This window comes from Chelmon rostratus, chromosome 6, assembly GCF_017976325.1.
Source record: "Chelmon rostratus isolate fCheRos1 chromosome 6, fCheRos1.pri, whole genome shotgun sequence".
In the NCBI taxonomy this organism is placed as follows: Eukaryota; Metazoa; Chordata; class Actinopteri; order Chaetodontiformes; family Chaetodontidae; genus Chelmon; species Chelmon rostratus.
The window spans coordinates 13,677,195-13,704,017 of record NC_055663.1 but is presented as its reverse complement, the minus strand read 5'-3'; the positions used below and the strand labels follow the sequence as shown (position 1 = coordinate 13,704,017).

The 26,823-nt window shown below is 43.7% G+C and overlaps 2 protein-coding genes across 2 annotated transcripts; one reads left to right on the top strand and one right to left on the bottom strand.

Annotated features, from left to right (window-relative positions):
* Positions 1 to 1,257: 1,257 nt before the first annotated feature.
* Positions 1,258 to 26,823, bottom strand: mapk8ip2 (mitogen-activated protein kinase 8 interacting protein 2). The gene is made up of 14 exons (XM_041938578.1): positions 26,759 to 26,823; positions 14,809 to 14,914; positions 8,749 to 8,988; positions 8,550 to 8,628; positions 7,549 to 7,752; positions 4,843 to 7,087; positions 4,470 to 4,678; positions 3,692 to 3,767; positions 2,820 to 2,992; positions 2,609 to 2,718; positions 2,377 to 2,499; positions 2,183 to 2,253; positions 1,998 to 2,096; positions 1,258 to 1,354 (listed from the first exon to the last, which is right to left on the bottom strand). Exons 1-14 carry the CDS (start codon positions 26,821 to 26,823, stop codon positions 1,282 to 1,284), a joined length of 3,873 nt encoding a protein of 1,290 aa, XP_041794512.1. The 3' UTR covers positions 1,258 to 1,281.
* Positions 16,682 to 19,552, top strand: LOC121607657 (gastricsin-like). Its single transcript, XM_041938579.1, has 9 exons — positions 16,682 to 16,737; positions 16,846 to 16,987; positions 17,121 to 17,238; positions 17,611 to 17,729; positions 18,195 to 18,394; positions 18,512 to 18,628; positions 18,758 to 18,905; positions 19,160 to 19,258; positions 19,388 to 19,552. The coding sequence occupies exons 1-9, from the start codon at positions 16,682 to 16,684 to the stop codon at positions 19,550 to 19,552; spliced, it is 1,164 nt and encodes a 387-aa protein (XP_041794513.1).

Genomic DNA, 26,823 nt, shown 5'->3' with positions numbered 1-26,823 from the left:
CAAAGTAACCATTTACATAACTATAAAACCTCCCTTTTATGCTTTATTATATGTTTGATTACATTGTGATACCAGGACCAAGTATTAGCAGGAGTGAACACTGCAATACAGCATTACTGACACATGGCTACCGGTCAGACTAGTCATTCCTTTCCCTCATTAAAAACTGCCAAGTCAAAGGAAAACGAAGACTAGGACATCACTAAAAACCAGAGTTAAACAGTCAGAGGTGTGAGAATATGGCTTTTCAGAGGGCCTTTGCTTTCTTTGACCTGAAAGTCACATCAATCATAGCAAAGCATACCATGATCTATGATTAGCAGTTTTAACAGTTGGATGGTTTCCTATGAAAGCTCCCCATGGTGAAGGTCAGCAAGCAGTGCAACTTTGAGGACTGGACAAAAGTAAAATGGTTCTGTCGTTTCATCCAAATGTGCTGACAGCTGCTGCACCTAATCCAAGCTGAACAAAAGACCTGCGGGGCTAATGACATTCATATTCCAGTCCAAGTCATGACAACTCGAAAATCTCTTACACCTGCAGTCGCTCCTGTCTGAGTGAGTCCATAACACCCACAACAAAACAAAATCCCCTCCATCAGTCTCAGCTGTGAGTGTTTCTTAATTAGTCTGGATGAGGCGCCTGTATGTCTACTTTCTATACATTTATTTACAACACACACTACGTCTTGTTGGCAACACAGGGGTAAGCTCGGACCAAGGACAGTTCACTGTACTCTCTCTACTTTGCTCCAATGTCACTATCTGTAGAAATCAAATTAGCAGTTTGTCAATATTGAACAAATACATATTTACAGTTAATTAAATGCCAACCTTGTGATTCTACACCATTCCCTTGCTGATTGTTGAGCTGCTTGCCATTCACTTGGACATGTGTATTTCTTGGTGTGTCCGTGTGCAGTAACCCTACTAGCCATGCATTGAAAAGTGAAACAGCAGTAGTAGGTATGTTGTTTTCATTTCAAAAGAGGAACCTTTAAATAAACAGGTGCTCAGCGTCTTAGTTTTATATCATAGAAAAAGATAAAGAAACAGGCAATCAATCCATCGAGATGATGGAAATAAACAAAGAGAGAGAGAGAGATGAATGAAATCAGTCAAATGCCTAGCATACTGTAGAAATGAAAATCCCAATTTTAGAGGGACAAAGAAGAGTATTTTACAATGGAGAGGAGACCCCACTGACAGCGCCCTCTGGTGGCTAACTCGATGAACGCACACTAGCGGTGGAGAAAGAAGGTGGTCGTCATGGCAACACTTCTTACTCCAGGTAGATGTCCTCAGTGGGGCAGGCGTACTCCAGATGTTCCTGGTAGTACTCCTGGAAGGCTCGTCTGCAGCAAAGACAGACAGATGAGAGCATGAGTAATGATCAACCTGCCAGCTATTAGGAGACAGCCTTCCATAGTAATCCCTCTTGTAGTAACTGATTTAACACAGTCACGCTCTGGCTGCTAACAAAGAAATGGCTGGCTGGTGCAAACACAAAGAATGCTTAATTGGAATAGTTCTAGTGCAAATACAGAAGCGCTCTCCGTGAACCAAAGGAGGGTAATTGTTTTTCACAAGTGATGCCCTTGTTGGTGGGTCTGTTCCACAGACAGAGCAGGATGAGAAGCGGATAGATGAAACACTTCTGCTCATCCCATGCTCTGCTGCCTGCCGGCCCTGTCCAGAGACACTGAACTATCTTTAATTATTCAAACCCAATACAGCTGAATCAGACATGCCCAAGCCTGCAATCATTATTTAACCATACACACATGCACACACGAAAAAGGCTATGGTGCAAAATAAACCTGCCTCATGGTAGTACAGATGCACTTCAATCCAAGATTTAGCAAACCATCAAAGAGCACTTTATAGAGTTAGAGTTAGAATAATTTTACAGTTTAAGTAGACTAAATATGGCCAATCGGGACTAATAGTTTAACAAACTAGAGAGTAAACTAATATAATGATGTAATTTGGACTCACCCAACACACTCTGCTACAGGTCGCATGGACTCCTGGGATACAAACACGTGGCAAGCAAATCTGTTCAGCATCGGGTGCTTAGTGATGAAGCCAAAGTAGCTGCAGAGAGAGGACATGGTGAAATCAGTCAGATGTTGCACTGTACACCAGCAACATGAGGGGAGAAAACCAGCAAGTTTGTTTACCAGTTGTTCCTCGGATGGCATCCACAGAACGAGATGTTCTTCATCTGGAAGAAGTGACTACATCTGTCGTACTGGAGATGGAGAGAGACACGGAGATTACTTAAATCATCAATCAGCATGAATACAGTATTATTCTGAATTAAGGGGATGTCTGATTTTGAATGATGACGGTAATGTATTGATTCTGTCCATACCTCGTCGAGGGTGTCATATTCATCCTCCAGGCTCATGATCAGTTTCACTCCTTGCAAGCTAATCTCCAACTCGCACAGGGAAGGAGGTCGCACATGTACCGTCCGTTTCCTCGATATCGCAATCTAACACACAGAAAATACTGTCATGCTGAAACAGACATGCTTTAATGGTGCATGCGCTACAGCATACACGTGACTGTGCATGTGTTTTGCTTTTTTCCACTTAGCTCACCTTCTGCATGGCGGCGCAGAGAATGCCGTTGCCTTGGTGATAAGGCACCTCAACAGACCCCAAAAACTGAACGCTGAACGTCTCGATCCACGCTGGATTCCTTTTCATGCCTGCAGGGTGTCATGTGGACGCACACATACAAAACTGTGACTCTTCAGACATTCACAATGAGACCCAAGAGAAGACGGAATTGGAATATGTCTAAACTCACCCAACAACTCCTTAGACTGGCCTATGACCTCATGGGCATAGAAAGCAGGGAAGATGCCCCTCTCCCCTGTCCGCATGTTGTAGCCTCGGTACCAGTAGTCGTCCTCTTCCTCCTCCACATATAAAGGATCATCAACATCCAGCTCCAGCTCATCTGCATGTCTGGGAATGAACCTGCAGAGAGCAGCAGAGAGGGGGAGGAGAAAAAACAGAAAACCATCACTGTTAAATGTTGAGTCCTGACATGGGATCTGTGCATCTGTGCATCCTACAGAATGGAGTTCAGCTGATCAGGAAGCATCTTCTTGAGTGTCAGGTGACAGAGGGAGAGGAGCGATGAAACAGCACACACACAAATATGGTGCGTGGAGGGAGAGCTCTAAATGAAAGGACAGACTTATTTGAAGAGGACTGTAGTAAAGAAAATTATATATGCACAACATGTATGTGTATGCAAGGGAGGTACATGTAGCGCTCTCTCTTGCTCTTTCACACACACACACACACACACACACACAGACACACACACACACACAGACACACACACACAGGCACAGACACAGGTGGTGGCTGATGTGAATATTAATGGTCACCCTGCAGCTCTTGAAACCAGCTGTAGCTTGGACATCTGCCCTCCTCCCTAACATAATTAGTGATTCACTATTGCTACACGACCCTGAGCACACTGAAAGCCATGAAACCTCGAGGAAATATTGTTTAGTTGATCTACACAAGGACTTTTTCACCCAGACACAAAATGGTTGTTTGAAAATTGGATTTGATTTAGATTACATTACATTTGATTCCACCATACTGAGGCTTCAATTGAAGGAAAAAAATGTAATCTTTTATTATTACAGTAGGTTGTCTTACCTGTAGACTGCCCTGTGTGTCTGGTCCCTCTCCTCTCCGTTGATGGTACAGGAGAAAAGTCCAAAGGATTCTGTGCCTAAGTGGCAAACAGACACCACTTAGACTGTTTTAAAACCCTGAAAACCATTTGCCAATAAAACTGAAAGCTAAATGTCCATAATAAAATAAACAGATATTTTTTTCTGTAACATATTTGTTTGGGGAACATTTCTCATGTAAACTTCATGTGGCGAAGTCTAAATGGAAGCTAATTGGATTTGTCAAAAAAGAAATGACAATGAAAGCCCTCTAATGAGCCTCTCATTATGCAAATCACCCTTCATAAGGGATATGAATCTTGAAGCGAGAGCACTGATTGATGATGGATGTTCTGGGAAGCAGAGCCCTCCCATAGGTCTTGTGTGGGCACCCTGCCAAATTTAGATCACATGTTAATGTATCATGCTGACAGTGATTAGTTAAACCTTAATGGGGACCCTGTGTGGCCAGTTTTAGCAATAATGCTGCAGGGCTATAACCTGTATTGGCTTCAGTTAAAGGAATAGTTTGACATTTAGGGAAATATGCTTATTCACTTTGTGGCAGAGTTACAAGATCAATATCACTTTCATGTGTATACGCTAAATAAGAAAGCTAAGCTAACTCCTGATTATAGTTTTGTATTTAATTGACAGATTTAAGAGATTTCTTGTCTAACTCTGCGGAAGAAAATTAATATTTAGCAAATAATAATTTTCCAGAAGGATGCAGTGTTTGAATAGCATTGTGTGTGACTTACTGGAGGACCGGGAGGTGCTGTTGACAAAAACATTGAGGAACTTCTTGGAGAATGGGAGGTCAGCCTCAGGGGAGGAGTCCTCAGAAGAACTGAGAAGTTCTGGCCTCACCTCCTCCTCATCATGACCGTAGTCCACCTCTGCCGTTCCCAACGGCTCCTCATCACATAGCGTGGAGAGCTCACTGTCATCACTCAGAACGGAGGTGCACCTAAGAGTTCAGTTTCAAAACTCAGTTTAGGGTTATACAGCCATGAGAACGGCCACTTACAGAAAGTAGTGCTACATTTAACAACACTGAAAAAGTTAAGTTAAGTTAAACACAGATACATCATTTTATTCTAAGCTGTCACACATATTGGTGTCAGAGCATACCTTCTGAGGCTAACAAGTTCCAGTGTGGTGTTTTCATCCACCACTAGCGTGTACTTCATGGAGTCATAGGCCAGTCCATCATCTTCATTCGGCTGCCTGAGAGCCAGATCTTTCTCACACAGTGGGAGGTCATGGTCAGATAAAGGATGGTTTTGAACACTACAATCAATGGGCGGTGAACTGTCGAGCTCTAAATCACTACCCCTGTAGGAGTGTTTCCGCAAGTCACCCAAGAATGGGTAAGAGTCCCCGTCGTCCTCCTCTTCTTCGTCATTATCTGTGGAGTAGGTGAGGCTGAAGCAGCGGTTTGTCTGGGCCGTGGGTATGTCCAGTGTCAGGCTGTGTTTAACCTCGGTGATGCGCTCAAGAGAGGCAGAGGAGCGGCTCGTTGGCCTGGGATCAGTCTCTCGTCCTTCATCCTTGTCGCTGACCACACTCTCACTAAGGCTTGGTGAGTCCAGATCCTTCCTCCCCTCTAGCATCATCAAGTCATTATTGGGCTCTTCGTCTTCCTCTTGTCTCCTAGCATTCTTAGATGCTTTGTCTGTGAAGTTCTTCTCAGAGTCTTTAGTCATATACAAAGAGTTGAAATCTGTGGTTCCCCTCCCGTTGTTTGCACAGCGCTCCAAAGTTAGAGGGGCTATGGTGTCACTGGTAGGGTTGCTCATATAGAGACAGGAATTGATCACTGCTCCTCCATTTGAAGACTCCACACTCTTCCTCCTGTCTCCTGGCTCCATCCTATCCTTCCTGTACCCTTCACCTTCCTTCTCCTCCTCCTCTGATCCCTCCATCCCTGCTTTCTTCTCTTGGTCCTCGTCATTGAAACCATCTCCATCTCCGATGTCTGAGGATGGTGAGATGGTGTCCGACACAGACACCTTCCTCTTGAAGCACTCCTCGGGACAACTGATTGGGTACGAGCCCTCTGAGATCATCCTGTTGACCAGGTTGCTAAGCAGCCAGGGAGAGTCTGAGTTCTCGCTCAGGTCATCTTCACTTTCTGATTCAGAGTCCCCCTCACTGGTTCCATCATATTCGTCTGCACTGGGCATTAGCCTGGGTCCCACTGGCAGGTAGAAGGAGCGTTTGAAGCACTCTAGACTGTGGTCTGGTTCTATCTGCAGCACCATCTGTCTGGACAGGCTGTCTTCGCAGCGTTGGGCTGGAGGCAGAGTCTCATCTGGGTCAGCTTGGTGTTCACAGGACAGCTCATCGTCCACATTCTGCAGCCCCATCAGAGCTTGACCATCATCATAGGCCTCAGGCGGTAAGATGGGTGAGTCAACAGGGGATGGTGTAGCAATAGTGGGTGAGGGTAGGGGGGAAGGAGAGGGTAGAGGGGACCCTTCTTTGATTGGGTCAGGCTGGCCCAGAAGTAGAGATGCCTTCAGTCCCACGATGCCACTGTCTTGCTCTAACTCTGTATCTGGGTCCAGCTCCTGGTCTGATGTAGGCGAGCTGGCCTCCTCAATGGAGTTGGTGAGGTGAGACGAGCGTCCACTGCTACTGTCATCACTGGTCAGGTCCAGCTCTGTCTCTGAGATAGAGGAGATCATGTTGGAGACCACAGGACCTCCACAGGCAAACGCTGCCTCCAGCTCCCCTTCAATGTCAGAGTCAGAGCCTGGAGAGCTGAGGTCCTTGTCCTGGTCTGAAGTCAAGTATCCCTGCTGATTCATATCCGCTATCCCTGGGTCTGAGGATGGAGAGGTGGAGTCGTTGGCTCCTGCCTCCATGGCAGAAGCTGGAGTATTTGAACTGTTGGACTGGTCAAGAGCATCCGAGCGGCTGGAGGACACATAACTGGAGAAGGAGGCGGGCTCAGAGGGTTCAATGCAGGGGAATTCCACGTACGATGACTCCTTACACACCATATCGTAGGTCTCCTTACACATGAACTCCACTTCAAAGTCCTTATCCAAATCCTCATCAGACAAGGGTGTATCGGCACCGTCGTTGACTCCCATGGGTGCAGTGGATGACAAGCAGCGGCTGGTTCCATCTGGGTCTAGGTCGTTCTCCGGCTCCATACCTGACTCGCTGGTGATTGTGTAGGTGTCGGTAGCACACCGGTTTGAGTGTTTGTGGTTGTGGCCGCTGTTGAGGTCATGGTCCACCTCTGTGTCTGAACACTGAGAGTGCTCGTCTACAGAAGGTACCCTTGCTGTCTGGATTGAAGGGTCTGCTTTTGGCTCGGTGACACTGCCAGAGCAAGGGTGGGACTTGTGTTGACCAAATGATCCTGTGAAGATAAAAAGGTGTGGAGAAACAAGAAAGACCATGAGAGAATGAAAATGCAGGATGATGAGGATGATGCAGAGAATGGAAAAAGAGAAAGGAGACAGGTCAAAGGAGTTTTGGAGACACAAGCGACTTGGACAATTAATGAGAGAGGATAAAGAGCACAAAGAATAATGAAGGAAGAGATATCGAAGGTGTATCTATTTTTCTCAAGTTAGAAAAAAAAAATCATGTGGGATGAGTGAGTTCAGCCAAGGCTTCTTCATTATAAAAACACTCATTTGATTTTCTAAAGTAGACGAGTGCAACTTGGTTTGTAAGAATCAAGCTGGCAGTGTTTTGCTGAACATACACTGAAAAAGTCAAATTCACATCACATCACTTCATTTCACATCACGGCACTACAAAACACTGATGTTCATGGAATGAGCTGTAATCTCGCTGGGTTGGCCTTTTTGTTACCGTATTCGGGCCTCTCCCGCCTGTTGCCCTCCATGTCGCAAAGGAGGGGCCTGTGAGGTGACTGGGGGTTCCCGCCCTCCCCTGCCTGATTTGGTGGAGTACCTTTGCTCTGAGACCCGGGTGCCTGGGAAACTGGAGAGGTTGGGCACTGGCCTGTCACATGGCTACCATCCTCCAGACATGAGTGGGTTGGAGACAGCCGGCCTGGAGGTAGAGTAGATATTTATTTCCTAACTGTGTGTAATGTCTGCAGTTTGTACGTGATGATTTCTAATAGCTGAGCTTCATTCAAACAAGGCAACAATTAATCTGCCCATCTGGGACCATAATTTCATAAATGAAAAGCCTTGAAAATGTTCTATATTGATTACTATTGCACCTTATTATTTCTTTATATTTTTCACGTTTAAAGCTAATTGCCTTAATGATTAATTTCCAAGATACACAGCTTAAGTTATATTATGTTGTTTTTAGGGATAGTCATTATATTATATTATATTATATTATATTATATTATATTATATTATATTATATTATATTATATTATATTATAGCACATCATCAGGATAGCTGGGATGCAAGCTGTTATTCTATTGCAGTGTAGCTTTTAAACTTAAGTGTTTCAAATTTCTTCTAATGCCTAAATATTGGATGAGATTTAATTTCACAAGATAATCAGTATTAAAAGGCTTGGTTAGGGGAGAAAGACTATCAGGACAACCCAAGCTTATACAACGTTGTACAGATAAATTAATTTGTGTTGGCTAAGATACCGCATGTACAATCTAATGCACATAGTGATGAAAAAACAAACGCTGTAGTGCCATAATTACTGCAACAAGCAAATTAAGTTAACAAAATCTCATCTGTTAACATAAGCACCACTTTCGTGAGGTGTGGTACACAGACAAATGAATGTGGTACACAGAAAAATGAATTCAATGAAAACATATTCATAGTCCATACCCAAATTTATTGCCTATAATTAATTGTGTACTTACCCTGTGAGGCTGGGTTGCGTAACGAGTCCTGCCAGCTTCCTTTCTTTGGAGACAGACTACTGTTGTTATTCAGTGAATCCTAATGGGAAGATAGAGAGAAAGACAATCAACACATTTGTACAGTATTATTACTAAGACTAAAAACGCTATATAATCTGTGTTCAGTGTGTGTTTGGGAACAGAGCTTCAGGCTGCTTACCTGCGACACAGCAGTGGTGAGGTTCAGTGTGGTGGGTCTGCTCTTCAGAGTGCCAAGAGTAGGGGAGGGAGGAGGGGAGGCAGAGGGGGACGGTGGTGCATCTGGGTCAACCTCTTCATCCTCGTCCTCTTCCTCCTCATCATCCTCATCTTCGTCGTCAATCATCTCGAACTCTTGGAAGTCATCCTGGAAGGAGCAGACTGGGTGGTGCATGTCATTCTTCTCCAGAATGAGGGAGTCCTATGGCCAGAAGAGAGAGGGAGAGAGAGGGCTGTAATGGGGTACAGATGGTAAAATAAAGGATCAGCATGCTTCTGATGATAGCCACGCTAATTAAAACATCTTCTGTTCTGACAGCAGAGGGGACACCGTGCAGAGAGCAGACACAAAAGAAAATGCTGCTACCTGCTATCCACCGTATACGACTTCCTTTTCCGTTTAAAAGCTTTGCCCAGAACAGGCCTGTCTGTCTGTGAGATGAATAGAACGAGGAGAGCACAGATGGACAGCATGCAACACAATGTTCTTTGATTACACAGAGGGCATTTGTAAAACACAGACAAACACATCTTGTGTGTGTGTGTGTGTGTGTGTGTGTGTGTGTGTGTGTGAATACGTTCATGTTTCTGAATATATAAGACAGATAATGTAAGTGCAGCCTTCAGCATCAGGCAGTATTAGTCTTGAGGATGGACTGTTCAGGAGAGAAAGGAGGGAAGCATAGTGTATGTGTGTGTGTGTGTGTGTGTGTGTGTGTGTGTGGGTGCGTGTGTGTGTGAGTGTGTGTGTGTGTGTGTGTGTGTGTGTGTGTGAAAGACAAAGATGAAAGAAAAACATAGGAGGGGCAATGAAATAAGACTGGATCAATCAGACATCTCTCGGGTTTCAGCTGGTTTACCGGCAGCAAATGATTTTGAGGTTTAATAGACCACACCTCCGTGAGCGTGTATGTGTTGTCTTTGTGTTTGCCAGATACAACCTGCACTGATGGAGCGAGGTCCATGAAGTAGCTGATTGACACATGCCTCACACTGTCCGTGTAGTGGATCTAACTCTCCATTGTGCTGTGCACAAAGAAAAGGCACACTTCCCAGGAATGTTTCTGAGCAATTTATCTGCCACCCAGCAGCAACTGCAACGGCAATTACGGAGAAACAGGACATTCACAGTTCCTCTCCTACACACATGCAGCGTCTGCAATTGTGGAGAGACAAAACGCTCACAGGGTTTCTCTCATGTACATGCCCTCAGTGCCTTCTGGCAGAAATTCCCAAAAACAAAGAGCAAGCAAACCGAGTGGAAGCGCAGCAAGCACTGTTTGTTAAGTAAAATGCTTGTGATACTTCCAGCAATAATCTAATAACACATCCCTTTTCCGAAAGCTGGCCTAACCTTTGTATGAAACCTGATCATGCAATCTTAAAAAGAGTTGTTTATGAAAGAACATTATAACTACACCCATTGTGAGGGAGATCTTTAACAGACAAACTGTGACATCACACTAACATCATCTCTCCCTAATGAGCCTAAAAGCTTTGAGTGAAAAATGTTGCTCATGCTACTATCATTAAAAGCTGCTACATCGTAATTTTCCTGGACAGAGTGCATAACCACTACCACAAACACTTTATGTTGTTCTGATCTTCTCTTGCCTGCTTTGAATTTGACAATGCAGACCCAAGGATGGATTTTTTTTCTGGTTTGCAGTTTGAACAGCGCAGCAGTTTTTCTGGCCTCTCGGTGCAGTCTTTTTATGGGAGGAATCAAACCTCACCCTCTTGCCCATCCACTGCACACTTCTGCTGACGCCTGGTGCATCCATTTTCTGCCACAGCAACAGAAATCAACACTCAATCTATTACCCAGAGAGTACACATGAATATGCATAGTTATTTCTCATCAACATATTTATTTTGTCAGGGATTCAGCTGTTAAAATGTATTTAAATGTTTTGGTGTGTGGTGAGAAACGATCAATCACTATATGTGTTCCTGCTTCATGATCTGCTGTCAAAACTCACAGAGCTGTTTCCTCACACTGACCCATTATAATCCATCACTGAGGATATGTGACCTATAACTCCATGACAGTGAAAATGCCCCATCTGCCTGGAAGAATAATCTGCACTGTCAGGATGCATCCTTTTAGCGAGGCCACCTGACAGACAGTCAGGCAGGCTTAAAGAAAGAGAGACAACTATAAATAACAGTTGTGTGTTGGTGAGAATCGATTCCCGTGGTCTCCAGTTCTCAAGGACATCCCATTCAGCCCCGTGACTGTCCCTCCTCTGTCACCCAGCATGCTCTCCTGTTTACAGGGGGATGCGTTGTGAATGATTAGCTTAGCCCTCACACACACAAAAACACTGGAGAGCATAACTGCAGTCAATGGACAATAAATGAGTTAAAATGATATTCCTTGCATCACAAATGCATATAAGATGTACTAGTTTACAGTCATAAACACACTTTACGTGTTCTTTTAAAGAGCTCTGCTTGCAACTAACATTTATGCTCTTCAACAGCAGCACAATAGTGTCTCTGGACTCTCATCAGGTGGCAAAGAGATACCAAAAAAATGAAAGCAGAGCAGTTTTTTGGTCTCTAATTAGAAGACCACAGGCTTGTTCAGCATGGCTAACTGACTGACCGCTGCTGCACGTCAGAACACAGCGAGATGGCAGCTCCACAGTACAGCACTGCCCTTGGCAGTGGAGAGAGAAAAGGCTTCGTGTTGAACTGCGGGGCCATCTTGCTTACTGAGCTGACCAGGTGACAGAGGAAAGTGCTAGACAGGTGAGAGAAACTGAGGACATGATCCTCAAATAAATGCCGACACTGTGGCTTCGCAGATGAAATGGACGCCTGGGACTCTCAGAGAAGAGAGGTGGAGGCTGGGAATAAAAAGGTCTTAAGATCTCACAGACAGCATGTCAGCAGAAACCAGGAAGGGCCTTGTTGGAGGTCCCTGCAGGGACTAGTACACAGCTGTTGATAGACCATGAATGCAGTGTTGCCAAATTAATGCAGATGTGTGGGAGTGATCTGTCCCTCTGTGGCATGGCTGAGATGATGTTGCAGTGAGTTGTTCGACTAAGTGTTTATTTTGAAGTGGCTCTTTTTCAGGGCGCAAACTCTTGGTTAAATGTTTACTGATGCATTGCTGGGCTCCATGTACACCTGTAGATCACCCAGGCAACACTGTTAAAACAATAGAAAAGGGACATATATGTTTTTTGCATGCAGCTCACATCATGATCAATAAATCAAGTTGTGCCTACATAAACATTTATTTTGTCTGTGCAATGATAGTATAAATTGTGTCAGTGTGTGGGTGCATGTGCCCACATAAAACCCACTTACCAAATATAGCTCGTAATCTGGGTGAATTTTAAGCGGGAATGTACGACAGATGCCGATTAGCCTACCATTAATGGAGACCACCTAGTGAGTGATGGCCTCCATCTATCAGTGTATCTCTAAATTTCCACATTTTAAAGTCAGGGTAGCAACACAGCTGAGACATAGACACCATTGCACTGTTACATCCTGAATTATGCATGTGCTCATGGTGTTCAATCAGGGCTCTGGAGAGACAGTGATGGATGTAAGAGAGACAGGAAGTGAAGAATCAGGGACGAGACGGGGCAGAAAGCAGCAGGGTGTACGTGTGTGTGCGTGTGCGTGTACGTGTACGTGTGTGTGCGTATGTGTGCGTGAGACTCAGAAGAAAGATTCAGAGACAAAAAAAGGGAGGGGCTCACTCTGTTGTGCTCCACTTGTAATGTTGATATACTGGGTTAAATAAAAAAAAAAAATTAAAGGTCAAGGAAAAAAAACAAATCACACAGTTGAAAACACACTGTCAAACCTAACCCCCAGTGACACCCACAGATAGTAGGAAAGGACAGCATGAGCATTTAGCCAGCAATTACCATTTCCTCAGAGATAGAGAGTCAGACAGTGGTAACGAACCTATGCGAACAACGTTTAATTGCCTGTCTTCAGCTCTGGATGACAGAATAAGCTGTTTTAAGGCATCGTGTGTGTCTATTTGTTTTTGTTCGCATGCGTGTGTGTGCTCCTGTCACAAAGGCTAAGTACTGATCTAAAGGGTTGTGCAGATTAAGACCTGAACGCCATAACGAATTGGAATTAATCAGAGCCGGGGATTGGGGCCGGAGGATAATCTCACTGTTTAGATTGGCTGTTCTTCCAAAACATCAAAGACATGCCGCCGAATATGACCGAATCATACTGACAGAAAAACCAAAAGACTCTCTCTTCATCAGCAGAGCGGGGTGCTGGAGGGAGGGACTGCTGATGATGATGATGAGCTGATAGAGTGTCCACCCCCCTCACTCCCCACCTCCTGCGGCCCAACTGATGCAGGAAAAATCCAATACTATGTGAAATACACTGTGCATGAAATTCTCTGTCCTTTCTGTCTCTGTGATTTAAATACACACACAATCGCTCAGAGGGCAACTGGATGTGTGTCCTATCCATCCCATGTCAGCAACATTACTTCCTCTGGGCGATGATGTAACTTAACAAGGGCAGACACTGTCTCTGCCCTGTGCTTTATGGTTCGTGAAGTGAACAGTCGGGGCCTCTGCTGATGTGTGTCTGATGTGTGTTTGTTAGAGGGATGCATGGTTCAGTACTGTATGACCTCTCTGCCATGAGCAAAGAAGCATCCCCTCTCTTCCTCTGGAGCTCTCCTCACATGCTATGCTTTGTTACTGAGGGGCTTTGCTAGCTATCCATAATGTGTTTTGTCGGTGGATTAAAGTGGAGGAAGCAAAATATCAAGCACAGATTTATGTTGAGAGCTTAACCCTCAGAACCAACCATCCCTGAGCTAAATCCCTCTTCCCAGTCACCTCGCCAGAGAAGAGAGAGACAGAGAGAGAGAGAGAGAGGGGGGGGGGGGGGGGGGGGGGGAGTGATGGAAGGAAAGCTTTAAGGGTGAAGGGGAGTGGAGAGGTGGCAGAGAATGAGGCAGGAGGGAATCTGAGCTTTGTCTCCAAGCAACACTCTGCATAGCAGGGCGGGAAGGGAAGACACATGGGAGGGAGGGAGGGAGGGAGGGAGGTTGTCTCTGCATAGCAGCAAACTGCACTGGGTCACCCACCCTCTGCTGCAGCCATGGCTCCACGCCACCAGCATAAAACATTTACATCCCACAGGATGGAGAGAGAGAAACCCAGGAAGGGAGAGAGAATGGATACGAGATAATCGTTCTTAGAAATTGTGTAATTAAGGTCTAAGCTGGTCGGACATGTGGGATGATACAGCTAATGACTCAATTATTTGCATATACTTCACAACACAGTCACTCGAATAGGACGCTTAGTGGAAGTGCCACTTAGAATTTCTATTATATGCAGAGGAGTTCTCTAAATGTCTCCTGTTTGCTCAGATCCGGAATGTATGATGATGATGATGATGATGATTAAAGTACGCTGAGAGCGCTTCACACTGTTAACCAAAGCCATGCATGTTTCTCATCTTCCCTGGTATTATAACATGGATATCTGACGCATATGGTTGTTACTGTCATGCCTGCCATGCTGGTAAGCTGGGTAGCCTGTAGATAAAACCCAGAGCCACAATGGTGCTTACATAAGATGGCCATATGCTAATAAGCAGTTCTCAATATTAAGCAGCTATACAAACCAGGCCATTCTCCATCTTTTTGTCTTTCTGTCAACTTAAATACTTTCACTCATTCTCACTATGGCTTACTTGAAGTTCCATATTTCTCTCTTGTCACTGAGCTTGCCATTTTTCTGCCTGTATTACTTGCAGTCATTAATGAACTACAGTACGAAGCGGCTGCCCAAACCAACTGAAGAGCAGCAACAGGCAGATAAGATGTGGAATTATTCCAAAATTTGGCAGAAAACAGACAAACAAATTATACAGGTATGCAAAACTGAAAGTTTACAACGTAACTCACACTGTAAGTTAATGTTTTCATCTCTTTGAGACAGAAAGAACAAAAGGTGCAAGGGAAGGTCAAATTTAACAGCATAACAGCAAAGGAGGGCCTCACCTTCTCGTACGGATCAGAATCATAGTTGAGTCCAATCCCACAGTCATCTGTGATTTCAGAGAGATCTTCATCATCAAACTCCTCCAGGCTGATGTCGTGGGCTGGCCTGGAAACACACAAGAGACGGTATATTCACTGCATGTTGCGAGGAAGGATGCCTGTTCCATCAGTGACAGCCACAAGGGGACTTTCTTGTCAATTTATACCCACACGCTGAGCCAAAATCTGGGGGAAACCTGCTCTAACTTATGGGCTGTCATGGTTTATCTGAGTCTCTGGACACATTAGGACACACAGACATCCACGTCCTCTATCTTCTCTTCCCTTATAACAATCCACGCTAACAAGGTGGTGCAGAATAACAACAAAACATAAAGAACTGAGTTAAGGTGCCAATATCTTAAACTGAGTTAGTTGAATGCTCATATGGTGACCATATATATGTATGAACTGTGGATACTATAAACAGAGCTGGAAGTGATTTATTGGTAGTTGCACCAGAGTTTCTGAACTTCTATTAACAGCAACAGCAAACTACAGCAGGGAAGTGTATGTGTCTCTGTAATGAGCCGTGGCATTGCGAGGTTTCTTCATTAGGCTCTATCTCATCTTTGCTCCATTAGTTTCAGCGGGCTCTCGGTTCTACAGCAGTTGGCTTGCAATGTGTTGAAGGAAATGCTGCATTGCAGTTTTCCTACCAAGAAAAGGACACTCCACATATTACGTATGGATGCGAGCTTACATCATACAGTCATACAGGGGCCTGTCTACACAATGTCATCGGTCCCGTGGAGCAAATGAGGACATGCTGATGCATCTAAAAGTGAAACAAAGGGGGTCATAAAAGAGTCAGCGTATTAAATGTGTTAATGCACAACAAGGTGCTACTGACAGAAAATACTGGGAAGCAGAAGGCTCATCATGGTGGAGATAAAAAGAAAAACAGTTAGTAAGCTTGTTAAGAATGCAATCAAAATTTTATGAAGCAAAAGTTGCCTGTTACAGTAAGCCTTTGGTCTAGTACTATAGAGTCAAAGCACCCAGAATAAAATCAATTAATGGGCTTAAACAAAGTTTCCATTTTAACTGCATGTCCTCAAGATGTAAGATTTATACAATTGGATCACGTTTATAAACAGCAAGGACTCAAAACATCATAAAAGCTATCAAACTTAAACAATATTAAAAGTTATGATAAGCTGCAAGTCATGAAAGGGTTTGATAAAATTGTGTAGATAAGGTGCTACTTATACCAAAGCTGAGATAACACATTAATTTTCCATTTGTGGAAAACCAAAAGTTGGACACCAACTATTAAGCTTGACCTTGCTGCTGATAGGTGTATCAGATAAAAACAGGAGAAAAGCTGAATCTTGGGGATTCCCGACAGCATGCAGACAATTTTTGTGGAGACAACAAGAGGAAGTGCTGATGACAAAACGCTAGAAATTAATTCATAACCCAAATTAAAAGTCATAGCTCAGTACTCAGCATCAATGCCTTAAAAGACACATTCATCAAATGTTCATACAAATGTTTTATTCAGTGACTCCACCAGATGAATCCATCAGATATACCCAACTGAATAACATCTTACAATAGCATTATTTCATTATGTGTTTAATTAGGAGGTTTTCGCCTGTGTTTGTGGTGTGGCTATCACATTTGGTGTATATTGAATCAATGATAGATGTGAAAATTAAGTACATAGCCTCTAAGGAAAACATCTCTAAGAGTCACCCTGCCTGAAGTGATATGACTATATTTTTGATAACAGTCTGACTGATATGGGTGCAAACTTGTGTATATAAAGCCTGTTCAGATCTAAGCTGAATTGTATCCACCCAGGAGTGCAGTGTGTACAGGAGGGATCATGAAGTGCCTCGTTGCTGTTTTGGTCTGTGTGGCGCTCGCAGAGGGAATCGTCAGGTAAGAAAACGATCTGCTCGCAGCTCGTTTTATCTGAGAGCAAAATCGTACACTTTCAAAGCCAGCGGAGGTCAAAATTCTTCGTGTTTTCGCCTCCTCCTTCCTCAGGATCCCTCTGAAGAAGCACAAGTCTATGCGTGAGGCCCTGAGAGAGAAAGGGATCCATCTGCCTTACCAGGATCCAGCTCTCAAATACCAGACCAATGAGCTGGCCGGCTCTGCCAACATGTACATCAATAACTACGCTGATGTAAGCAATCCTACATTAACACCACTTTCGCATACTGGACACTATGGTTGTCAAAAAGTGTCGAGACAAAAAACAGATCTAGGTATCTTTTTTACATTCTTTAATCTGTTCCTCTTTCTCTTGTGTCACCCAGACCACCTACTATGGACCCATCAGCATCGGAACACCCCCCCAGTCCTTCCAGGTGCTGTTTGACACCGGCTCTTCCAACCTGTGGGTGGACTCCGTCTACTGCAACACTCAGGCCTGTAGTGAGTACAGAGCAACAGGCTTCAGATGACAGAATCCCTCATCTGTCACTCTCTTCAGAGCATTATTTGCATGTGAGGAACTTCTCCAGGGGACTTGCAGCTGGTATAGGCTAAGCCTGTGGTGCTGTTTGTCATCTTGTTTCGAAGAGATTACATATTGTACATGCACAGGATTTAAAGTTGTGGTGGAATTACAGGCAGCCCACCGAGCAATTTTAGTCTTTGGGAGGCATCAGCTACTGTGTTGGTGAAAATTCAGCTCATGATTGCGATATTCAGGTGAATTATCAGTATGCCAAAAGGCTCTGTGAGGAATGAGGACATATTTATTGAACTGGCTCCAGAGATAATCCTGATGTATACCATTTACAGACACACACAAGAAGTTCAACCCCAAGAGTTCCTCCACCTACAGTGCCAAGGGACAGTCCTTCTACCTGCCCTACGGAGCTGGAAGCCTCTATGGAGTCTTTGGATATGACACCGTCGCTGTGAGTCCAGCCCACCAAAGAAACCAAGCACATCAGTTAGATAAAGCACTGGTATTCAAGACTGGACTCAGTCATAGTTGCTGAGACAGAGCACTTCATGAGATAATAAGTGAAATAAGTGATGTCTCACAGTAAAAACATCCCTGACAAAGGTGTGGCCACTGTTCCATCATGCTGAGAGTGTCACTATATAAAGATCAATGCAGCAGTTTTCTGTGTGTATTAAGTGTTAAATTAGTGGACAGACAACAAAATAAATGCATTTTATACAGAAAATACTAAAAATGTTACAAAAATGTAGAATGGGAGGAATTATTTTAATAATTTGGTACTTTGACGGGATCAAGAGTTCCACCCCGTTCTTTTATTGCTGTGCCTGTCTTCACCAGGCTGAAGCTTGAATGTGTTCTAAATATAGTACGATTTGCACCTTACTCATCACATTGCTTGGTTTTGGACCCACAGGTTGGTGGCATTGTGATCCCTAAGCAGGAGATCGGTCTGAGCACAAACGAGCCTGGTCAGAACTTTGTGGTGGCCAAGTTTGATGGCATCCTTGGCCTGGCCTACCCAAGCATCTCAGCTGGAGGAGAGACCCCCGTCATGGACAACATGATTTCTCGTAACCTGCTGAATGCCGACATTTTCGCTTTCTACCTTTCCAGGTAAAATTGAAACAAGACTTCCATTGAGTGCTGTAAAACATACAGTATCACTAACAGGGCAAACTTTAATACTAACGTTTTCTAACATGGAGAGCTTTGGTTCGTTGTCTGGTTTAGGGATGCGCAGCAGGGCAGTGTGCTCTCTTTCGGAGATGTGGACACCAGCTTGTACGAGGGCCAGATCAACTGGACCCCTGTCATCTCTGAGACCTACTGGGAGATCGGCGTTCAAGGGTCTGTGCTTTTCAATGTTTCGTCAACATGAAACACTGATATTGAGAATTGCTGCCTAGATTAGTGACCACTTTGAGACCTAATGTGACTGCAAGACAAACAAAAATTGGCGTGTGTTGTGGCTCGTAGGTTCCAGATCAATGGTCAAGAGACTGGCTGGTGCTCTCAGGGCTGCCAGTCCATTGTGGACACTGGAACCTCCATGTTGACAGCCCCAGGCCAGTATCTTGGTAACATCATGCAGGCCATTGGAGCCCAACAGGATGAGTATGGAATGGTAAGACAAATGGACAGACAGACACCCTCTCTCTCTCACACACACAGCTGAAGCAGCAGGAAATCAAGCCACCATTATAATTCCTCATAAAGATCCAGCTCAGTCCGCAGGCAGCACCATTTAAAAGTCATTATGCACAAGTCACAAAACACACCTGTACGTCAAACGTGGAGAAGCAGGAAAATAAACTGGAGCAGTTTGTCTCAAGCTTCTGTCCCTCTTTAACGTTCCCTCTGTGTTGTCTTGATCTCCAGTTTTTGGTGGACTGCAGCCAGATCAACAACCTGCCAACTCTCAGCTTCGTTGTCAGCGGCGCTACCCTCCCTCTGCCTCCTTCTGCTTACATCAGTCAGGCAAGTTATGACATGCATGCATAGCATAAGCATGTATTTGTGTCCCTTTGTGTACTTGTTTTTTATTTTTTTAACTTGTGACAGTGTGTGCAGTGATTGACATTTCCAATCTCCTGTCTCCTCCTCCAGCAAAATCAGAATGGATACCAGTTCTGCACAGTGAACATCACCCCCACCTACCTGCCCTCTCAAAATGGCCAGCCCCTGTGGATCTTTGGAGATGTGTTCCTCAGAGAGTACTACTCCGTCTTCGACCGCGCCAACAACCGTCTCGGCTTCGCTACAGCTGTTTAAGAGCCTTCGTAACCTAACCTGACCTTAAACCTGATCAGATAATAATGATTAAGTTTGTGACCCCTCAAACGCTGCTAAGAGGCTGAGGCTTTGGTCCATCTCAAACATCTGTTCTGGGATTGTTCTAAACAATCAGTTTGGACAACATGGGTCTAATTTCAATCAAACATGTTTGTCACTGTAAATTACAGTACACAATACTGTTATACATGGCTTTTACATCTTCACTTTGGTATATACATATCTAGTTGGAACTGTATATTCAAAACAAAGTCAAATGTGATAAACTGTGTAGTTCTCAAGCAAAATAAAGGTGAAAATACAAATTGTTTTAACATTTCATCTTTCTACATGAGCCCTCTTCATCATAACCGGTCCTGGGCTGAGGGACATCAAAGGGGTTTCCCTCCTTGCTTTATTAACCTTGAGCTTGAGTGTGTCTCTGTGTGTCTAATTAATTCCCAAAACTAGTGGCCATTTTAAATGCACCACAACCCTGGCACACATAAAGACATGTAATTAAAACTTGTTCAAATGTTCAATCATCTAGAGAATCCAACAAATGCACGGATGCATGCTATGTACTTTGATTGCCTGTGATTGGTCAATAGTTTTATGAGGATCAGTTCCACATGGATGCACACACAGACAGGTGTCCACCAAAACTTATTTCCTATCTGTCAAAATAAGTAAAATAGTGTCTTCAGCAAAGCTGCAGACATAAGGTCACTAATGAGCTCCTCACCCATTCAGGTCTCCAGGGGAACTATGTTTGTGAGCGTAGGTGTGTGTGGGTGTGCCATTCACAATGGAAAAACACCACATCAGTGCAGCTGACTCGGACCCGCACAAGTTGGAGACTGATTTAAGACAAGAGATGGGTGGAGTAATCAGAGGAGTGGAGGTGGACAAGAAGGCAGGAAGATGGGAATCACATTGCTATTCAAAAGGTGCAAGTGTACTGGAGAAATAAAAATCTTTGTTTGCTTCACGGCACAAAACAATTGTTCATGTAGATGATAAGAAATGCAGCTGATTTCCTGTGAAATCTGACCAACTGGCGCTCCTGGTGAAATGCAGAGCACAGGTTGTTGCCTCGTTTTTAAACTAATTACACTAATGTCCCAGAATGGATGTGGTGATGATTTATTTACACTTACAGTAGCACATTAAAAGGGTTGGTTCACCCTAATTGCAAAAAAACATATTTTGTCACTTACCTCTTACAGCATGTAGCCATGTAGATAGTTTTGCTTTAATTTGCTCATTTACCCTCATTTGCTTTGTAAGGCACACAGCACTGAAGTGCTTCCAACTTCATAGTTACAGTAAGAGGGATGGCAACACAGGTTCTGGAAAAAAATACTGCTGCTGATTTTCAAAAATTGATTTTTCAATGCTGTGAGCTCCACAAACAAAATCCCACTATCTTCCATTGTAGTGGGGAAGAGGCAGACATCCCAGAACCTGAATAAAAAAAACCCACACTATGGCTACAGGCTGCAGCAGTATGAGATTTTCATGGTACGATAGCGGTCACAGAAAACATCACATTTTCACTGTATCACACCATGATTATCCTTATTATTATTATTTTTATCAGTTGCAGTGACCCTTGAAGGAATTAAAAAGGAATGATTTCTTGGGGGGTTGGCACAAAATATTATGTCCTGACAAACATTGAGCTTGATATAAAGCTGAACTTGATTTTTAAAACACTAATGTGATAGAATTCAGTATCGAAGATAAGCAAATGTACCTAACCGTCATGGTATACCGTGGTAATTGAGAAAATATGTGGGTTTCTTGTCATTTGGATGAACCGACCCTGTGTTACTGTCTGACATCTGTTTTTCATTTCCTGTCCTCTTATCCCTGTTCCGGTCTGCTTCATTGCTTCCTATTCTTCTGTGTTTCCAGACTCCATTTTGTTTGTGTGCTCATCTGCTTAGTGTTGGAGTTCTCCTGTAGCTCTGCAATGCACGTCACAACAGAGTGTGGCCCCATTTCCCCTAAACTGCAAAGAAATGTGTGTCAGTAAAAAGCTGCAGACACAAAATAATGCCTTAGTCAAAGGCCTCTGTCCTCTCCTTGAAAAGTGAAGCAGGCTGACTGCAGCTGCACATAAACAAACTAATACAGAACAGGTACACCTCATATGCATCTCATCTCTAAGATCAACAACCCTCCCTGCTCCCTATTCTCCTCCTTTCCTGTTTCGCTTACGTGCTTTATGCCCCTTTCTGAAATGTTCTGCATTATTTTGAATTCATGGAGAGATGCAGCCAGCACTGCAGTGTTGACATTACAAGTCCTCTTCTGTGTTTCGACAGCATCCAAGTGAGCATGCAGTCCCTGTCACACCATGTTATGCACTGCTCGCTGCTTGTCTGATGCCGCGCTGGACGTCCCATGCATTCAGTACACCTCTGCTTCTGATCATTCCTAATAATTGGGATTTGGAGCTGGGGCTTTAGAACCACCAAACCAATCTCTAGAATCTGCATTACATCAGTCTCGATCTATCCTGAATTGTGACACGCTGAGCAAAATGAGAATCCTTCCACAAGAAAACCAGTCAGCACAAAATTACCATTCACTGGTGGCGGTCAAGTTGCTGCAATGGCACACCCAGATTCACTGCCACTGCTAAGGCTTTGCTACCACCACTGTGTGTGTGTCTAGGTCTCGCTCCTTCTTTCCATTTTCTCCCTGCCCTTCTCAGCCTGCAACTCTCTCTCCAGCCCACATGTGTTCTTACAGTTATTCTCTGTCATCTCTGATACTGTCATGTCCACACCAGAAATTGTCAAACCAGCACACTGTCAGCTTTGCTTGTCTAATGGTGTGTATACACTGACTGTGCGTTCATGCATGCAGAGATCTAACCTCACACAACTGTCTCCTACAGTTAGGATGCCTTTTACTTTTAACATTTTTCATTGTTGTTGCATGGAAGAGTGTCTACACATTTTCAAACTGTCATACTCATTTTGGTTGGACAAAATACGGTATCCGACGATATTAATTATATATAGATCTGATGTTTTATGGAGCATTCAAGAGAGTAATCGTCAGATTAATCCATAATGAAAACAATCATTTGTTGCACCCCTAATCCAGATACTGTATAGATATTCTTTAAACAAGTCCGTCCGATCACAACACAGAGTACATGCCTAGAAATGTGTGTATATGTATAAATAGCAGAAGCAGATGTCCATGATAGGCAAAAAATGAAATGAGACAAAAATAAGAACCTGAGAATAAATGAAAATGACTCTATTAACAATATAAAAATAGCTCCAGATACAGCAGGGGGACGGGCGGTGGGCTCTCTGCTGTAATGAAGCTGCCTTTTAACCAGGAGCACCTGCTTCACGGTGAAATCATCGTCTTTAAAAGCCAAGGACATCCGATGTGGTTGCCACTGACTCATTAAACAGATCAGTTTCGCAGGCTTTTCACCCACCGTCAGTCTCCAGTAATGTAGAGGCACACACATACGCACGCCCCCACACACACACCTCATATGAGTCATGCATTTAACCTAATGAAGCCCTCTCTGTTGTCTGTGTCAGATCCAAACCTGAAGATCACACCATTTCTCAAAAAAGGTGGATATGAGGCATCGCTTTGCTCAGAGCAGATTATTTCATGCTGCTTTGGCTGGATTTGAACTCATGAAGTCATCAGATGGAAAGCGAATGCTGCTGATAGATGGGAAGCATCCAGTGGCGTCATGTTGAGGGAAAACAAATATTACGGACAGCGTAAATATGACTTGTTCAATTATTGTTAAATGCAGAAACAAAGCTATGGCAACAGGCGCTGCAAAGATTGACATGCGGAAACATGGCAAGCGTTGGTTGTATGCAGAGAGTGAGAGAGAGATGAAATACAAAAATACGAATAGCGAGTGATAGAAAGACAGCAGGGGGGAGGCAGAGATGGAGCGCTTAGGCTAAAATGAATCTGTATTTGATTTAAGCTTCTTACCCCACCAGTAACCATACCCACACATCTCACTTCCCTCCCTTTGCCCTCTCAAACAGCCTTCAAAGAGTCGGAAGGCAAAAGTGGAACGCCGACTGCTAAACATATGAGATACACAGAGAGGACGGGGAGGGGAAATCAGAAGGATGCTTTTGTAGTGGTCCAGTTTTAAAATATTGATGCACTGGAGTACAGCTGTGGTTTGATAGACTGAAATCAAATCTGAATATGGAATCAGATATCTTATTAAATCCAGAACCTTTAAGATCCATCAAGAGTTTCCCAGAGCCTCACAGGAGGTCTGTTTTGTCTGATCAGTGGTCCAAAATCTGACTACACTCAATTTAGTGTCATTGAAGACTATGACACCAGAAAATACTCACATGTGAGCCGGATTTTAATTTTTTTTGCCAAATTTGCTTGAAAATTGACAAAAGATTAATTGATTATCTAAATAACTGCTGATTTGTTTTGCGTTGGTCAACTAATTGATTGATTGACTGATCATTTGAGCTCCAGTTCAATTCCTTTAAGTATAGCATTCATTAATTATAAGAAAAAAAATCTTTATAAGAATATAAATAACAAAAAGAATTAGAGAAATTATGAGAATTGACAATCAAAGAACCAAAGCTCAAATTTTGCTTGATAGATCACATACAGTGATTTAATTTAATTTAAGAGTGATGAATTGACATTAAGCAATGAGTCGATCTCTGAGTTAAACACATTGTACCCTCTTGGAACCAGATCCGAAATGGAACCCACCATACGAACCCAGCCCTCCTGAATCGCAGCTAAACAACCAAAACAATGACCTCCCACCAGCTGTAATAAGCCTCATCAAACCTATCAAAGACGCTACAAACAATCCTTTCACAAAATTTAATCACTCAATTCTAAGATATGAGTCATTGGTACAGTATGAGTCCAACGTTTTAATATGTCAGCATGTTTGTTTTAGGCTCCAGCAAACCACAGCAGGGGACATTGATGCAGAAAAACCATGGCATACCTGGATAGAGTTCATTTCTGTATAAACATCTCTGCAGGCTGAAGCCTTGATGGAAAAATAAAGTAAAATGGAGCTCCATGAACTTCTGTTCGTATTGATTAATTTTATCGACTTCACATTGAAACATATCTCCTACTTTATGTTGGAGGAAACGTTACACTAAACAAAAAACATCATATTTTATCCGTACACACTGACTTGTATCTTTTAAGGCAAGGAGAGAGCGCTGCCTCACTGCAGGAGAAATTATAGTCTGCCATAAATTTCTGGTTCTCAGGAGAGGAAGACAGGCTCTCTTACGGATTATGTTGCCCATTGGAAACAGTGTTAGGGTTATGTAAGGCAGATTACTGAACCACACCATCACACCACCGGTGGTTTCACCCATGAATCAGTCAGAAACAAAAACACAGAGGAAGAGACACGAGAACATGAGAAAACATGCACACACACATTATTAAATGAACGCTCATCAGGCTTATAGAAAAACGCATCTACAAATACAGGAAACTTATCTCCATATGCTCTCAATACTAATATTTCATCAAAGTGATTAATTGGCAGTCTGAAGTCAATGATCCATAGCTGACCCAAAACAAACGCAGTGTGTATTCATGAATGCACACAAAACTGAGCGACAACAACAGCCTCCACCCCGTTCCATCAACAGAATGATGCAAGCAGCTGCTCTCCAGCGTCCTGTGACACTGGCTTTATTTTTTCAAGCTGCAAAGTAAACTGAAAAGACTTTAAGTCGATTTGGAGTCGGTGACACGATGCACCAGCGGGTCACTGCAGAAAGAAAAGATGATTCTGCTCCAGCTGCTTGCCTACGCTGTAAATTTAAAATATTGATGTAATGGCCAAAGCTGTGGCTCTGACCTGAGGTCATTGGTAGTCATGCAAAAAATCAGGTCTATTGATCTGATATAATCCGCCCATGAGATAGACAGCATGTAACTAAATCCCACATGAGTGCACGTCCTGTGGGTATAACATCCTCTGGGCTCTGGCTTGCTAATGTGATTGCATTCTGTAGAGACGTGAGACATATGGAGGCAAACACAGGGACAATGAAATGTTGGGGCATTATCTGCCTCCACTATCCTGTATTTGAGCTTCCTGGTGCTCAGAGCAACAAGAAATAGATACTTATAATATTTTTTCTGGACTTTTCTTCATTCCGCCACTCTGTGGGGGTGAGTAAGAATTACTGTATAGTAGCAACACAATGTAGGATGGCGAAGCAATTACAAATCATTGCTTTTGTTGTTTATAGGTTTTGATCTCCTGTATTTGGCAACAGCAAGGGAGGCCTTACAGCGGCAGCATAGGCACCAGATGATGTGGAAATCATATCAAAGCAGAAATACACTGAAATCTGTCACATTTCTACAACATTGTCCTACATGCGTCCAGGCATAAAGCGGAGCCTCCACACTAGTTCCTCCAAAACGCACCAAAGTGTTGCAGTATTCCACATCATTCCAGGCCTAACACATCCAAAAAGCAGTCACGCTAAAGAAAACCCACGTCGTGCCTGTTAACCTAACACAGACAACCTTGGAGAGAATACTGTAGCTGTGACACTAATTCTACACAAGTTATTGATCTCTGGTCGCAGCCCGCAGAATCCCACTCACAGCTGCGTTTGGGCGAGAAGAAAACGCAAGCAGATTTGCCATATTGTGCGTCGCAGAGGTCACATTAGAGGCGTTTGAACCAACAGGACTTCCGTAAATCATTGTTCAGCATCATGCCCTTGCCTGGGTTGGACTCAACAGGGCGTGGGCCTCACACAGAGAATGCGCAAGGCGGGTGCCTGTCGCGACAGCTACAGATCAATCATTTGCCATCTATGTCACCGTTCACCCTTCTCCGCACCTTTCGGAGAATAATAAAAGTTGTGTTTAAAAAAAGCCAAACAGTTGTCTTTAAGGGACGTATCAGCTCCAAAACGCAAACAACCGGCTGTTCAGCTGCAGCACCTACTGGAGCGCAGGCGGGCTGTAGCAGGCCTGTCAGGTTAATCAAAATATCTATTACTACCCACGGTGGGGAATGTGCGTTTCGTTGCAGTCATGAAAATCAGCCGGACAAATATGTTTATCCTCAGTGTCATATCGTTCACTCATGAAACCGTGCGCATCCTCCCCCATCCTCCCTCCACCATCACTCTGCCTGTAAGCTCTTACCTGCAGCCGGGGGGAGAGAGGGAATGGAAAGTGGATAGGGAAAACATCTCAGCCCTGTCCGCCAT